Source organism: Oncorhynchus tshawytscha, linkage group LG09, assembly GCF_018296145.1.
Source record: "Oncorhynchus tshawytscha isolate Ot180627B linkage group LG09, Otsh_v2.0, whole genome shotgun sequence".
In the NCBI taxonomy this organism is placed as follows: Eukaryota; Metazoa; Chordata; class Actinopteri; order Salmoniformes; family Salmonidae; genus Oncorhynchus; species Oncorhynchus tshawytscha.
In genome coordinates this window covers 22,591,087-22,608,690 of record NC_056437.1, presented here as the reverse complement: position 1 = coordinate 22,608,690, position 17,604 = coordinate 22,591,087, and the positions used below count along the sequence as shown (strand labels likewise).

The 17,604-nt window shown below is 41.1% G+C and overlaps 1 protein-coding gene across 1 annotated transcript; it reads left to right on the top strand.

The window, feature by feature from the left end:
- The first annotated feature begins 248 nt into the window (after nucleotides 1-248).
- Nucleotides 249-16,507, top strand: LOC112257593 (annexin A4). Its single transcript, XM_024431280.2, has 13 exons — nucleotides 249-350; nucleotides 1,520-1,564; nucleotides 2,345-2,432; nucleotides 7,515-7,609; nucleotides 9,302-9,415; nucleotides 10,807-10,897; nucleotides 13,054-13,133; nucleotides 13,379-13,435; nucleotides 14,628-14,721; nucleotides 15,018-15,113; nucleotides 15,853-15,911; nucleotides 16,024-16,146; nucleotides 16,251-16,507. Exons 2-13 carry the CDS (start codon nucleotides 1,556-1,558, stop codon nucleotides 16,302-16,304), a joined length of 960 nt encoding a protein of 319 aa, XP_024287048.1. The 5' UTR covers nucleotides 249-350; nucleotides 1,520-1,555; the 3' UTR covers nucleotides 16,305-16,507.
- The last annotated feature ends 1,097 nt before the right edge of the window (nucleotides 16,508-17,604 follow it).

Here is a 17,604-nt window from a genome sequence, read left to right as displayed (position 1 = left end):
ATTCGCATGAAATGGTTGGATGGGAACCTGGTTAATTAAATTTACGTTTTTTCCCTATTTGTATATTCCAATCTAGTATATGGGATGACTGGCTATTTGTCTTCTTGTCGCATAATACAAATAAAATAAAATACAATAAGTCTGTTGCAGAGAGATCTAGGTGGTAAGCAAAAGGCCAAGGTACCATTAAGAGAGATATGAAGCTCTTGACTGAAATATAATGTGACCTGTGTAAGTATAAAGGGGTGGGACCGAAAATCTTTCTGTGTCAGCCCCTGGGCTGCGTTTTAAAGCCGACGTTCCGTTCTCAGAAGAGTTCCGTTTTGTCACCACTCCATTCTTCCTCATTTGTAAGTAAATATTTTACTGTCATTTTAGGGTGAGGTTAAAATAGGCACAAATAAGCTATAGATTTGTGTTTTCGGTTGTTGTTTTTACTCGAAGCTTTAGAATATTATTTCTGACACATTCAAGGGTGTGTCTCGAACATAAACTAAACCTCAGAAGTTATTCTTCCATTGCTGGCCGCCAGCTGACAGACATCGCTTCCTGAGACCTATTGTTGGGTTGATTTAATTTATCCTTAACATTACACCCACAAACAGGGAAACAACTAACAAACAATTATAAGAACTGTGTTGGGTAACAATGTCTCCATATTTACCTATATTTACGATAGATTTGTAGTGCCTGCGTTGTGGTAATTTTGTGAACTGCATTTCATTGGTTGCATTTACTCTAGTGGGCTAATGGTCATTTTGACGTAAAAGTGCTCTAAATGAACCATCAGCATTATCTGCATAATGTGCAGGGGTGATCATATTGAAATAATGTACTGTATATCTAGTAGGCTATTTCTAATGTTTTTAAGTGGCAGTTGGACAGAGGCAGATGTCAAAAGGGTTCTTGTTGTACCAGGTATTTTCACGCCAAATTAACATAACGCAGCAGGGTTAACGGACCAGATGTATACAGTGAAAGAGTTGTTATCCTTGGCTAATGTTCCAGCGGCACAATATGGATAACACTCCTGGACTAAAATATATATTTTTGCATTTGAAGTGGGACTATAAAGATTGTTGGCTCCCTATGTTATTAGAAACATTATCAACATAAACTAGTGACTGCCTGAGGCAATATGCCCTGCCCAGAGACTGATGTATTTAGTCTCAATTGGACTTTCGGGGAACTGTTGTGAGCTAATTTTTTCAGTGGGTAAAGCTGGTCTCTTAGAATAGAACACTAGCTAAATACCCACTGGCCCTCTCTTACTGAGTAGTGTAATTACAGGTGTGTGTGTAATTAGTTGACCTGTGAAGATTGTTCCACTGGGAAGACTGGATGATGAAATGTGTTTTGGGTAATCGCATACAGTCAGTAGTGGAAAAAGTACCCAATTGTCATACTTGAGTAAAAGCAAACAAAAATAACTCAAGTAAAAGTCACCCAGCAAAATACTAATTGAGGAAAACGCATTACTAAGAATCCTAAGAAGTAATAACAATGTTTCTTTTCATAGCTTTCCCATCTCTTGATTAAGTTTTGAAACTCTACAATGGCAGCGGTAAGTCCCAGCACCCAACGTGTGTACTGTAGTACGCTTTGTGACTGGACTAGGAATGATAGTGGTCAACATTTCCATACATTTGCATGCATGCTCACATTTGAATTAGGTTTTGTTTGCTTAGTCTTGGAGTTTATTTTCTTATCAAGTTTTATTTGTTACATGCACCGAATACAATCGGTGTAGACCTTACCGTGAAATGCGTACTTACAAGCCTTTAACCAACAATGCAGTTAAAGAAATAGAATTAAGAAAATATTTACAGCTTAGTCTAGGTCATTTCTACACGTAGGTACTGCAGGGGTAAAGTGACTATGCATAGATAATAAACAGTGAGTAGCAGCAGTGTAAAAACAAAGGTGGGGGGGTCAATGTAAATAGTCCGGATGGCCATTTGATTAATTGTCCTGCAGTCTTATAGCTTGGGGGTAGATGCTGTATCAACAGTGTATTCATTCATGTTTGCAGAAAGATGGGTGATGGAAATAGGCCCTAAAAACACAAAATCCTTACTGCTGTAGGCCAGCTGACAAGCCTGCTTTTTGAAAATATCAGCCATAGAGCAGACGAGGTAGTCTGGCATACACTGTAACCAGTAGATACCAGTGGCGGCAGCTGAGGGGAGGGCGGCTCATAATGGCTGGAATGGAGCGAATGAAATGGCATCAAACATGTGACTGCGATACCAATGCAGAGTGACTGCGATACCAATGCAGAGTGACTGCGATACCAATGCATGGGCCGTTTAAACGTATGCCATATAACTTTCTCCCACTGTAGATTGGCAACCGTGGAACCGTGGTTGAAGCCGCTGCTTTCAATGTAGAGGAGGATGTGAACCGTCTGAGAGGAGCCATGAAGGGGGCTGGTGAGTGATCATAATGAGGTGTCAGATAGGCCGGATGTGAGCGTTAGTGTCACTTTTTTTTCTTCTCAGAAAGCGTTATATCCTAAAATAGTTTGTCCTTTCCATGAAAGCCCTAACCTACCTTCCTGTTATACAGTATGCTATGCAGTGCCTTCGGAAAGTATTCAGATCCCTCTAATTTTTCCACATTTTGTTAGGTTACAGCCTTATTCTAAAATGGTTTAAATAGTTTTCTTTCCTCATCAATCTACACACAGTACCTATAAAGAGAAAGCAAAAACTGGTATTTCGATATTTTTGCTATTTTAACGACAGATTTTCACCTTGTCAGCTCAGGGGATCCAATCTTGCACCTTACAGTTAACTAGTCCAACGCAATAATGACCTGCCTCTCTCTCGTTGCACTCCACAAGGAGACTGCCTGTTACGCGAATGCAGTAAGGCAAGGTAAGTTGCTAGCTAGCATTAAACTTATCCTATAAAAAAACAATCGATCATAATCACTAGTTAACTACACATGGTTGATGATATTACTAGATATTATCTAGCGTGTCCTGCGTTACATGTAATCTGACTGAGCATACAAGTATCTGACTGAGCGGTGGTAGGCAGAAGCAGGCGTGTAAACATTCATTCAAACAGCACTTTCGTGTGTTTTGCCAGCAGCTCTAAGTTGTGCGTTAAGCATTGCGCTGTTTATGACTTCAAGCCTATCAACTCTCGAGATGAGGCTGGTGTAACCGATGTAGCGCGCGCTAATAGCGTTTTAAACGTCACTCGCTCTGAGCCTGTGGTTGTTTCCCTTGCTCTGCATTGGAAACACTGCTTCGAGTGTGGCTGTTGTCGATGTGTTCCTGGTTCGAGCCCAGGTAGGAGCGAGGAGAGGGACGGAAGTGTTACTGTTACACTGGCATATACTAAAGTGCCTATAAGAACATCCAATAGTCAAAGGTTAATGAAATACAAATGGTATAGAGGGAAATAGTCCTATAATTCCTATAATATCTAGACCACCAGCTGTCATATGTTCTGAGTAAGGAACTGAAACGTTAGCTTTCTTACATAGCACATATTGCACTTTTACTTTCTTCTCCAACACTTTGTTTTTGCATTATTTAAACCAAATTGAACATATTTCATTATTTACTTGAGGCTAAATTGATTTTATTGATGTATTATATTAAGTTAAAATAAGTATTATTTCAGTATTGTTGTAATTGTCATTATTGCAAATACATTTTTTTTTTAAATTGGCCGATTTAATCGGTATCGGCTTTTTTGGTCCTCCAATAATCGGTATCGGCGTTGAAAAATCATAATCGGTCGAGCTCTAGCGGAGACAGGTGTGCTGGGGTCAGAGCATATCCCCACCAGCTGCAACCTGTTCCATAATCAAGACCTCTAACAAATACTCATTCCTGCCAGATCGTAATCTCTGCTCATTCTTCCCACTCTGACTCTGGTCCCTGTCTCCAGTCTCACATCTCCTTATCCTGCTACTCTGCCCTGGATTCCCCACGCTACTTCTCCCTTGGATTCCGCTCTGGATCTTCTCACCCTGTCCCAACCCCTCTCGCTCCAGCCTCTGCCTCGGCACCTGGTTTCCTGCCTGCCCGAGCTTCCCCTGGCCTGCACTCCATCTTCCCCCTGTGATTCAATAAATTCCTTGGAAATGGTTGTCCTTCTGGAAGGTTCTCTCAACTCCACAGAGGAGCTCTGTCAGAGTGACCATCAGATTATTGGTCAGGGAGGTGACCAGAGATGAACAGAGCAAAGGACAGACAGATCGCTGCATAACAGTAGTCCTGTTGGAGGGTGAACCTTCACCCCAGTCTGAGGTCCTGAGTGCTCTGGAGCAGGTTTTCATCAAGGATCTCTGTACTTTGCTCTGTTCGTCTTTGCCTCATTCCAAACTAGTCTCCCAGTCCCTACCGCTGAAAAACATCCCCACCCTGCTTCACCATAGGGATGGTGCCAGGTTTTCTCCAGACCTCCTTGCTCGCACACACTTTTTCAGTTCTGCCCACAAATATTCTATAGGATTGAGGTCAGGGCTTTGTGATGGCCACTCCAATACCATGACTTTGTTGTCCTTAGCCATTTTGCCACAACTTTGGAAGTATGCTTGGGGTCATTGTTCATTTGGAAAGCCCATTTGTGACCATGCTTTAACTGTCTGACTGATATCTTAAGATGTTGCTTCAATATATCCACATAATTTTCCTACCTCATGATGCCATCTACTTTGTGAAGTGCACCAGTCTCTCCTGCATCAATGCACCCACACAACATGATGCTGCCACCCCCATGTTTCACGGTTTGGATGGTGTTCTTTGGCTTGCAAGCCTCCCCCTTTTCCCTCCAAACATAATGATGGTCATTATGGCATAACAGTTCTATTTTTGTTTCATCAGACCAGAGGACATTTCTCCAAAAAGTACGATCTTTATCCCCATGTGCAGTTGCAAACCGTAGTCTGGCTTTTTATGGCAGTTTTGGAGCAGTGGCTTCTTCTTTGCTGAGCGGCCTTTCAGGTTATGTCGATATAGGACTCTTTTTACTGTACATATAGATACTTTCGTACCTGTGGATATAGATACTTTATTACCTGTTTCCTCCAGCATCTTGACAAGGTCCTTTGCTGTTGTTCTGGGATTGATTTGCACGTTTCGCACCAAGTACGTTCATCTCTAGGAGACAGAACACGTCTCCTTCCTGAGCAGTACGACAGCTGCGTGGTCCCATGATGTTTATACTTGCGTTCTATTGTTTGTGCAGATGAACGTGGTACCTTAAGGCATTTGGATATTGAAATACATCCACAGGTGCACCTCCAATTGACTCAAATTATGTCAGTTAGCCTATCAGAAGCTTCTAAAGCCATGACATAATTTTCTGGAATTTTCCAAGCTGTTTACCGGCACAGTCAAATTGATATGTGTAAACTTACGGCCCTTTGGAATTGTGACACAGTGAAATAATCTGTTAACAGGAAATTTGGCGTGGTTAAAAAAAGGGTTTTAATGACTCCAACCTAAGTGTATGTAAACTTCCGACTACAACTGTACCTGAGCTCAATTTCGAATCTCATAGCAAAAGGTCTGAATAGTTACATGAATAAGGTATTTCTGTTTTTTGTTTGTAATAGATTTGCTAAAATGTCTAAAACTGCTTTGTCTTTATAGAGTATGTGTAGATTGCTGAGGAAATTTGTTTTATTTAATCCAAAAGTAACAATGTGGAAAAAGTCAAGGGGTCTGAATTATTTCCGAAGGCACTATAAGTGCAGTCACAATTTGTATTTCTTCTAGACCTCAATACAGGCGCCCTACACGACTGTAGTTCCTGTACTTTCCATTTTGATGATATCATTTATTCCTCTAATTGTGCCCTGAGAGTACTTTCTTTATACTTGACTCATCCGTTGCCTTTACAGCCTTTCTCTTGTTCTATTTGAAATTTAGGATTGCATTATCGTTGCCTTGCTGATGTACAGTACCATTCAAAATGTTGGACTCACCTACTCATTCAAGGGTTTTTCTTTATTTTCTACATTGTAGAATAATAGTGAAGACATCAAAACTATGAAATACCACACATTGAATCATGTAGTAACCAAAAAAGTGTTAAACAAATCAAAATACATTTTATATTTAAAATTCTTCAAAGTAGCCACCCTTTGCCTTGATGACAGCTTTATACACTCTTGGCATTCTCTCAACCAGCATCATTCACCTGGAACAGGTGTGCCTTCTTAAAAGTTAATTTGTGGAATTTCTTTCCTTCTTAATGCATTTGAGCCAATCAGTTGTGTTGTGACAGGGTAGGGTTGGTATACAGAATATAGCCATATTTGGTAAAGGACCAAGTCCATATTATGGCAACGACAGCTCAAATAAACAAAGAGAAAACGGCAGTCCATCATTACTTTAAGACGTGAAGATCAGTCAATTCGGAAAATTTCAAGAACTTATAAAGTTTCTTCAAGTGCAGTCGCAAAAAACATCAAGCGCTATGCTGAAACTGGCTCTCATGAGGACCACCACTGGAAAGAAAGACCCAGAGTTACCTCTGCTGCAGAGGATGAGTTCATTAGAGTTACTAGCCTCAGAAATTGCAGCACAAATAAATGCTTCACAGAGTTCAAGTAACAGACACACCTCAACATCAACTGTTGAGAGGAGACTGTTTGAATCAGGCATTCATGGTCGAATTGCTGCAAAGAAACCACTACAATGACCCAAAACACCTCCAGGCTGTGTAAGGGCTATTTGACCAAGAAGGAGAGTGATGGAGTGCTGCATCAGATGACCGGGTCGCCACAAACACCCGACCTCAACCTATTTGAGATGGTTTGGGATGAGTCTGAACACAGAGGGAAGGAAACGCAGCTAACAAGTGCTCAGCATATGCTGGAACTCTTTCAAGACAGTTGGAGAAGCATTCCGAGTGAAGCTGGTTGAGAGAATGCCAAGAGTGTGCAAAGCTGTCATCAAGGCAGTGTGGCTACTTTGAAGAATAAAAATACATAATATGTTTTGGATTACTACATGATTCCATATGTCTTATTTCATAATTGTAATGTCTTCACTATTATTCTACAATGTAGAAAATCGTTTACACAATTTGTCTCTAAATGGGTGAATCTTGGCACCATGTTTGGAATGCTCATGCTTCACCTGACTCTAATGTGAGATGTATTAGAAACCGATGGCACATACATCGAGAAACGGGTATGCCCATGGGTCCAAGGGGAGGAGCTTGGAAACAGGAAGTGTGTCAGTTCAGCATTCATGTTGAACTCTGGTTGAGCACTTTCTAGCTGTGATATCAGGGAGATATTTCTGTCCATTATTTCTATTGAAAATGCAGCCACACTATGGACACTAAGTGCCATTTAATGTCAAAGTTCTGTCAGTGTCAAGTTTTAACATTGACATCTCAACCAATGTGTGAAATATTGTATTCTTAATTACAATGGTGATCGACGCTGTTTTGTCAATAGCAAGTTATTTTATCTTATAATGCAGCATTATAATGTGAAGGTATACAGTAATGTTAGTCTGGGATGTTTTCTTATAGGCACTGATGAGGCAGTTGTCATTGAGGTCCTGGCACGTCGTACCATTGCTCAGAGGCAACGCATCAAGGAGGCATACAAGCTGACCGTGGGGAAGGTAATAAGTGTTACTATTTACTTATATCAGATGGAGTGACGCACCTGTCGAAGGTATTGTCCATTGCCTGTGTTTATGACATTTCTCCTATCCCAGTTTGAATTATCAGACTATTCTTAAGTTTTCCAAAGCCAAACAATGCCAGCTCCAGTAATTGAGGAAGACTATTTAGATATTCTTATATTAGATATAGTTCAAGTGCATGGCAGGAGTATGCAGGGATTGTGTAAATAGTTACATTTATCATCTTCGTTCCTGGTGTGTGGTTTTGTGTGTTACTATGGGTGTGGTGGTGTCTGTCTGATGTTAATGTTTGCTTTGTGTTGACAGTTGATGCCTCGGGTTCATCATTAACTCTTACAAACAGATTGTGTTGTGGACAGAGGATAGAGAGAGGATTATCTAGGACTGGCCACCCCTCATAGCCTGGTTCCTCTCTAGGCTTCTTCCTAGGTTTTGGCCTTTCTAGGGAGTTTTTCCTAGCCAACGTGCTTCTACACCTACATTGCTTGATGTTTGGGGTTTTAGGCTGGGTTTCTGTACAGCACTTTGAGATATCAGCTGATGTAAGAAGGGCTATATAAATACATTTGATTTGATCTACCTTCAAAGATTAGGTGAATAATACTCCTCATGAGGGTTAAAGACCAGTTTCAGTCAGGATACTGCATTGTGTGTTTAAGTGAAGTAGGAAGATTACAAAGTGACAGACCCTATGTTAAGTTATTATTTAACTCGACATTTAAAACCGAAAGGGAAGTCTGATCAATGTTTACTCTACTGGTGGGTGCTTATCTGTCCTATTTCACATGTACAAGTGTCGATTTTACATGTGTGAATTGTTAATGTCTTTTTTGCGTATCTCACTCTCCCTGAAACAATGTCTCAGCAATTATGAACAGCGCCCCTCAAGGGCACATCAACAGATTTTTCACCTTATTAGCAACCTTTCGGGTTACACTCAAACAGCTAGTTTACCTTCTGCCCTACATAAACAGTGAGATAGGAGCTGTCATGTGGTCTGGCATAAAATGAATTGTTGATAAAGTTATCTAGACCCCCCTTAGGGTGACGGACACAATTCGCTCAGCGTCGTCCAGGTTAGGGGAGGGTTTGGCCGGGGGGCTTTACTTGGCTCATCGCGCCCTAGCGACTCCTTGTGGGGGGCCGGGTGCCTGCAGGCTGATCTCGGTCCTCAGGTGAACAGTGTTTCCTCCGACACATTGGTGCGGCTGGCTTCCGGGTTAAGCGAGCGGGTGTTAAGAAGCGCGGTTTGGCGGGTCATGTTTTGGAGGACACATGACTCGACCTTTGCCTCCTGAGCCCGTTGGGGAGTTGCAGCAACGAGAAAAGATCGAAATTGGGGTGTAAAATACAATAAAATTAATTAAAGTTATAAAGACCCATGGTTGAATGAGAATGCTTGCCAAAGGGAAGGGCAAATATTGCTAGTGGAATGCTCCTGGGAAACAGGGAGACATATAGTGTGTGTGGACGCCCAGACAGACGAGGTCACTAGCTGTGTCGTTTGTTCAACTCCTCTGCAACCACACCCTTCTGGCAGTTGAATTGTATCTAGAATGTGCTAGGTTAATATGAGTGTATTGAGAAATCGTGAATGCTAGGTTGAGCACTCGGCAGGGGATTGTGTCCATTGGACCCATTTTAAATGTCTGTGTAATGCCACTGTAGGACCTGGCAGGTGATCTGCAAGGAGAGCTGACGGGGAACACTGAGAAAGTGGTGCTGGGCCTCCTGATGATCGCTCCTAAGTATGACGCTTACGAGCTGAGGACCGCTATAAAGGTCAGAGGTTATTACTGCCAGGGAGACCGTCACAATGGGAATATACAGTGGGGCAAAAAAGTATTTAGTCAGCCACCAATTGTGCAAATTCTCCCACTTAAGATGAGAGAGGCCTGTAATTTTCATCATAGGTACACTTCAACTATGACAGACAAAATTAGAAAAAAAATCCAGAAAATCACATTTGCAAATTATGGTGGAAAATAAGTATTTGGTCACCTACAAACAAGCAAGATTTCTGGCTCTCACAGACCTGTAACTTCTTCTTTAAGAGGCTCCCCTGTCCTCCACTCGTTACCTGTATTAATGGCACCAGTTTGAACTTATCAGTATAAAAGACACCTGTCCATAACCTCAAACAGTCACATTCCAAACTCCACTATGGCCAAGACCAAAGAGCTGTCAAAGGACACAAGAAACAAAATTGTAGACCTGCACCGGGCTGGGAAGACTGAATCTGCAATAGGTAAGCAGCTTGGTTTGAAGAAATCAACTTTGGGAGCAATTATTAGGAAATGGAAGACATACAAGACCACTGATAATCTCCCTCGATCTGGGGCTCCACGCAAGATCTCACCCCGTGGGGTCAAAATGATCACAAGAACGGTGAGCAAAAATCCCAGAACCACACGGGGGGACCTAGTGAATGACCTGCAGAGAGCTGGGACCAAAGTAACAAAGCCTACCATCAGCAAGGGCATTGAAGATGAAACGTGGCTGGGTCTTTCAGCATGACAATGATCCCAAACACACAGCCCGGGCAACGAAGGAGTGGCTTCGTAAGAAGCATTTCAAGGTCCTGGAGTGGCCTAGCCAGTCTCCAGATCTCAACCCCATAGAAAATTTTTGGAGGGAGTTGAAAGTCCGTGTTGCCCAGCAACAGCCCCAAAACATCACTGCTCTAGAGGAGATCTGCATGGAGGAATGGGCCAAAATACCAGCAACAGTGTGTGAAAACCTTGTGAAGACTTACAGAAAACATTTCACCTCTGTCATTGCCAACAAAGGGTATATAACAAAGTATTGAGATACATTTTTGTTATTGACCAAATACTTATTTTCCACCATAATTTGCAAATAAATTCATTAAAAATCCTACAATGTGATTTTTCTGGATTTTTTTCCTTCTCATTTTGTCTGACATAGTTGAAGTGTACCTTGTGATGATAAATTACAGGCCTTTCTCATCTTTTTAAGTGGGAGAACTTGCACAATTGGTGGCTGACTAAATACTTTTTTGCCCCACTGTATGTAACACTATTCTATACTGTACGTCTCAGAGCTATTGACATTGTATGGGGCTATTCACCTCATCCACCACCCATGTGTTGCCTCACACTACTCAATGAAGTATTAACATATCTCTCCACATCTCTTTTACTGAATGCTAGGGTTCTGGAACAGAGGAGGCTGCTCTCATTGATATCCTGGCCTCAAGGACAAATGCTGAAATTAGAGCTATCACGGAGGTCTACATGAAAGGTACATCACAGCACACAGCCTCTCTGTGCAATGTATTGAATCTCCATCTGTGTAAGAGTGCTGTATTTAAACAGGCAGCCCAATCAGATATTTATTTATTTTACCTTTATTTAACTAGGCAAGTCAGTTAAGAACAAATTCTTATTTTCAATGATGGCCTAGGAACAGTGGGTTAACTGCCTGTTCAGGGGCAGAACGACAGATTTGTACCTTGTCAGATTTGTACCTTCGGTTACTAGTCCAACGCTCTAACCACTAGGCTACCCTGCCTTTGGCGCATATCACACACACACAGTTGAAGTCAGAGGTTTGCATATACATTTAAACTCAGTTTTTCTCAATTTCTGACATTTAATCAGAGTAAAAATTCCCTGTCTTAGGTCAGTTAGGATCACCACTTTATTTTAAGAATGTGAAATGTCTGAATAATAGTGATTTTATTTCTTTCATCACATTCCCAGTGGGTCAGAAGTTTACATACACTCAATTATTATTTGGTAGCGTTGCCTTAAAATTATTTAACTTGGGTCAAACCTTTCGGGTAGCTTCTCACAATAAGGTGGGTGAATTTTGTCCCATTCCTTGTGACAGAGCTGGTGTAACTGAGTCCGGTTTGTAGGCCTCCTTGCTCGCACATGCTTTTTCAGTTCAGCCCACAAATTGTTTATGGGATTGAGGTCAGGGCTTTGTGATGGCCACTCCAATACCTTGACTTTGTTGTCCTTAAGCCATTTTGCCACAACTTTGGAAGTATGCTTGGGGTTATTGTTCATTTTGAAGACCCATTTGCGACCAGGCTTTAACTTCCTGACTGATATCTTAACTGTTGGGATAGTGTTCTTCAGCTTGCAAGCCTATCCCCTTTTCCTCCAAAGATAACGATGGTCATTATGGCCAAACAGTCCTAATTTTGTGTCATCAGACCAGAGGACATTTCTCCAAAAAAGTACGATCTTTATCTCCATATGCAGTTGCAAACCGTAGTCTGTCTTTTTTTTAATGGCGATTTTGGAGCAGTGGCTTCTTCCTTGCTGAGTGGCCTTTCAGATTATGTCGATATAGGACTCGTTTTACTGTGGATATAGATACTTTTGTACCGGTTTCCTCCAGCATCTTCACAAGGTCCTTTGCTGTTGTTCTGGGATTGATTTGCACTTTTCGCACCAAACTACATTAATCTCTAGGAGATAGACCGCGTCTCCTTCCTGATTGGTATGATGGCTGTGTGGTCCCATGGTGTTTATACTTGCGTGTTGTTTGTACAGATGAACGTGGTAGCTTCAGGCGTTTGGAAATTGCTCCCCAGGGTGAACCAGACTTGTTGAGGTATACAATCTCTTTTCTGAGGTCTTTGCCGATTTTCTTTTGATTTTTCCCATGATGTCAAGCAAAGAGGCACTGAGTTGGAAGGTAGGCCTTGAAATACATCCACAGGTACACCTCCAATTGACTCAAATGATGTCAATTAGCCTATCAGAAGCTTCTAAAGCCATGACATCATTTTCTGGAATTTTCCAAGCTGTTTAAAGGCACAGTCAACTTAGTGTATGTAAACTTCTGACCCATTTGAATTGTGATACAGTGAATTATGAGTGAAATAATCTGTCTGTAAACAATTGTTGGAAAAATGACTTGTCATTCACAAAGTAGCTGTCCTAACCGACTTGCCACAACTATAGTTTGTTAACAAGAAATTTGTGGAGTGCTTGAAAACTTGTTTTAATGACTCCAACCTAAGTGTATTTAAACTTCTGACTTCAACTGTATATTTGGCATTTTGACCAATCAGATCAGCTCTGAAAAAGATCTGTGATTGGTCAAAAGACCAATTAGTGGAGAAAATATCAGAACTGGACTGCCTTTGTAAATGCAGCCCATTTATCACATGCGGTGTATGGTAGAAGTCGATACCTTAGTAATGATCACTGTGCATAAAGAATAAACCTGATATAAGATATCGGTGTCTAGTCCTCTTTAGAGTGTTTGAGAATTATTGTTTTCTATACAGCAATAATAAACTTTTGTTACCTGCCAAAGTTATTGACAGGGTGTTCACAAACCGTTTCAAGTGTTGTGGTTAGAACTGCCTAGTCAGACCACTGGGACTTAGATAATTCATAACTTCTACTTAATTTTACTCAATCATGTGACGACAGAACATGGGACGAGCCTGGAGGATGATATTGAGGCTGATACTTCTGGAATGTTCAAGAGGGTTCTGGTCTCTTTGCTCACGGTGAGAATCTTCCAGTATTGATCTCTCTAAATGCATTCCAACAGTCAAAGGAAAGCAAACAGAACTACAGTACATGGATTGTTGTAAGGGAAATAGTTTGTCCTCCCTCACTTCATCCATTATGTACAGTTTAACACATAGTGGATGATTTGTAGTTTTTAGAGGTCTCTTATAACCAGGTAATAATCATGTCATTGTCTGACTCATTGCTAACATTGCCTCTGCCTCTGTGCTTTGACTGACAGGCAGGGCGAGATGAGAGCAACACTGTGAATGAGACTCAGGCCGTGCAGGATGCTAAGGTGAGGATATGGACCCAGAGATGAGGTGATCTGGCGCTGTCTAACTCAGTAGCACATGCTGGGGTATCAGGATCAATGTGCAATAACAGTGTTTAACATGATTTATAATGACTACCTCATCTCTCTACCCCACACATACAATTATCTATGAGGTCCCTCAGTCAAGCAGTGATTTTCAAATACTGATTCAACCACAAAGACCAGGGAGGTTTTCCAATGCCTCGCAAATAAGGGCACCTATTGGTAGATGGGTAAAAAAATAAAACAGCAGACATTGACTGTCCCTTTGAGCATGGTGAAGTTATTAATTACAGTTGGAATGGTATATTAATACACCCAGTCACTACAAAGTTGCAGGCGTCCTTCCTAACTCAGTTGCCGGACAGGAAGGAAACCGGTCAGGGATTTCACCATTAAGCCAATGGTGACTTTAAAACAGTTAGTTTAATGGCTGTGATGGATGGATCAGCAACAATTAGTAACCTAATTGACAGAGTGAAAAGACGGAAGCCTGTAGAATAAAAAATATTCCAAAACATGCATCCTGTTTGTACAAGGCACTAAAGTAATACTACAAAAAAAGTGGCAAAGCAATTCACTTTTTGTCCTGAATACAATGTTTTATGTTTAGGGCAAATCCAATACAACACATTACGTCATGCCGCTCCATATTTTCAAGGATAGCGGTAACTGTCATGTGCTTGTAATCGTTAAGGACTGGAGTTTTTCATAATAAAAATAAATGGAATGGAGCATAGGCAAAATTCTAGAGGAAAACCTGGGGGGGCTCTTGGACCTAGACGAGGTGCTCCGGTACCGTTTGCCGTGCAGGAGCAGAGAGAACAGTCTATGACTAGGATGGTTGGAGTCTTTGACAATTTTTGTGGAAAGCTCTTAGACTTACCCAGAAAGACTCGCAGCTATATTTGCTGCCAAATGTATAGACTCAGGGGGTTGAATACCAATCAAGACATATTAGTGTTTTATTTTTTACATTATGTTAAAAATTGTCTTCCACTTTGTGTTTAGGTCATTCACAAAAAAATCACAATTAAATCCCACTTTGTAACACAACAAAATCTGGAAAAAGTAAAGGAGTGTGAATACTTTCTGAAGCCACTGTATGTCCCAAAAACAGTGTTCTGAGATTGTCCTTTTGGGTTTGTGAAATGCTTTTGCTGTGGGTTCTCAGGATATCTACGAGGCTGGGGAGGCTTGTTGGGGAACAGATGAGGTCAAGTTCCTCACTGTGCTCTGTGTGAGGAACAGAAACCACCTACTCCGAGGTAATTGCCCCCACATTATAGCGGAGTTTGTTAGATCTTGTTTTGGGAGTGGGAAGTGATCGAATTTTCCCTTTGTTTTATGATTCAGTGCAACATTCCAATTGTTCATTATTCTTTACAGTGCTCTACTTTAATAAAGAAAATATACTTCCAAATTGATTTTGCTACAGAAATGTAATTAATGTACAGACACGGTTCTGCTGTCCTCTTGTGGTGATTTGAGGAACAAATATTTTATAACGGCTTACTCATTCAAACAGTGATTCCACATCTCTGCCCTTCTCTCGTTCCCTCAGTGTTTGAGGAGTATCAGAAGATCTCTGGGAGGGACATCGAGGATAGCATTAAGAGGGAGATGTCTGGATCTCTGGAGGATGTTTTCCTGGCAATAGGTCTGTCAGACTGGTCCAATTTGTTTCACTGCCTCTTGTAATAATGTACTGAAGACAGATCCCATTGGGGGTCGAACTGGTTGAATCAACGATGATTCCACGTAATTTCAACCGAAAAATTCACTGTGTTGACTTTGAATCAACGTGGAATATTTATTACATTTTTTTTCCCACCCGACTTTTAACCAACATTTTTTTAAAACTACATTTTACTTGATTTCACGATGAATTCACATTAGTTGACAACACAACCAACTGTAAATCAAAACTAGACGTTGAACTGACATCTGTGCCAAGTGGGATAAGCCTTGACTGAGAAACAGATCAGTTTTGATGAAAATAAGCACATAAAGAGTATCCTGAACCAGACTAAGGGCACAGTGCTATAATTATGCAATAAGGCACGGGGGGTGTGGTATATGGCCAATATACACAGCTAAGGACTGTTCTTAGGCACGATGCAACTAAGGTGCCTGGATACAGCACTTAGCCATGGTATTTTGGCCATGTACTACAAACCCCAGAGGTGCCTTATTGCTATTATAAACTGGTTACCAACGTAATTAGAGCAGTAAAAATAAATGCTTTGTCATATCCGTGGTATACGTTCTGATATACCATGGCTGTCAGCCAATCAGCATTCGGGGCTCGAACCACCCAGTTTATAATACTAATTTGAAACTAAATCTTGTTCAGCTACCATGCCTGATATATTGTTTTTTGGGGGGGGGTTTTGCAGTGAAGTGTCTCCGAAACAAGCCAGCATTCTTTGCAGAGCGGTTATACAAATCCATGAAGGTGAAGCCTTTTTTACATACTCTCCCATGAAGTGTGCATATCTGCCTACACTTATGGGTTATCAGACAGAATTGGTCATAATGTTGACGTTCCCTCCCTCCTGTCTCCTCAGGGTCTGGGAACTACAGACAGCATCCTGATTAGAATCATGGTGGCTCGGGCCGAAATTGACATGTTGGACATCAAGACCGAGTTCTCTAAGGCATATGGGAAGACTCTCCATTCCTTCATCAATGTGAGACCCTGGTCACTAGAGATTGAGTAATGATTTAAAATGTAGATTTGTGCCCATTTCTTTCTGTTATCATGAAGTAATCCGAATGTCTCTGTATTGTTAAGGGAGACTCATCTGGAGATTACCGCAAAATTTTGCTGGAGTTGTGTGGAGAGTAGGGCATTGAACGTCTAGGACATCATTCAACGATGACTTCACTCTGCAACAACACCATTGGTGCCTCTCCTATCTGCTGTTTCCTTTGCTTCCAGCTCTCTCAATATCCTCAGCTCTTCTGTGGCCCAAACATTTCAGAGACTAACCATGATGCCTTTTTTCACAGTTTGTATTACTAATTAAACCAAAGACAAGTTACATTTTACAGCTGCCTGCATGTTTTTATTGATCCCCTGCTTCAGCTTTAATTCATGTTGTTTAGAGAGAGAGCTGTTGCCACACATCTCAGGACGCAAAAATATGGACCTTATTGACTCTGTCTCAGCAGAAGGACATTTTCATCTCTGACTGATTGAAGTCCGTTTAATGAATTTGTTTGAATGGCTCGTTTGTTGAGTCAGCTCTGAGTCATTTGACTTATTTGGATGTTTCTTTATTTCCTTCCAAATCAGACTATGTAGTTAATCATTTCACCCAGGCCCTCATACGCCTACAGCCTAATCACAGAGCGTTGTGAGAATCAAACTATGAAATGTTGAATCCTTTATAAGGGAAGATGTGGTAGTACCTGTTAATACCATGGGGTGGCGCCGTTACCATTCTCTGGTGTGGGATAAACTCAGGAACGAGTTAAGATTGATCTAAATGCAGCTTCTCTGTTTTCGGGAAATCTTAGGTGGCTGGAAACATAATTTGTAGTTTATTTGTTGGGTCTAAACTAAAGATTATTCCATAAGCTTTACAGTTGGTGGATCACTTCACTGGCTCTGAGAAGAGAGACCTTATACTGTTAAAATATTAAACTGCATGACTTCGGAAACAGTTGCATCATTCTATATGGTAAATTGTCTTGAATTCAAGCTTTTGTACAAGTACACAGCCTTGTTGGGAATTTAACAGGAATTTCATCAGTACACGCATCTAGTTAACTTCATTCTATAAGCATATTTTGTGGTTTGTTTTCACAATGCCAAAGCTCAATGGGAATTTTGTGTTTTGTTTGGGTTGTTTTGAATCATACCTGGGTTTTAGTGTTCTGCGAGGTTCCTATATATCAAGTTCCAAGTCCAGGCTGTTATACAGGCTATTGTAATGAACCTGATCAGACCACCACCCTATCACACCTACAGTCAACATCCTGTTGACACAAATAGCCAGAACAACACATTTCCAACAGGGTTTGGGGTCTGCAGCTGGATGATCCAGTGTTAACCAGCACTAATTACACCATGTCGTTTCTGCACTTCACACAATATGGGGTCGATACTGTATGTCCATCTTTATACCAGGTGATGGATACCC

Coding starts and splice junctions, on each gene's coding strand:
- LOC112257593 (XM_024431280.2), top strand. Junction 2,433..7,514: donor AGGAGCCATGAAGGGGGCTG/GTGAGTGATCAT, acceptor GTTTTCTTATAG/GCACTGATGAGGCAGTTGTC. Junction 7,610..9,301: donor ACAAGCTGACCGTGGGGAAG/GTAATAAGTGTT, acceptor ATGCCACTGTAG/GACCTGGCAGGTGATCTGCA.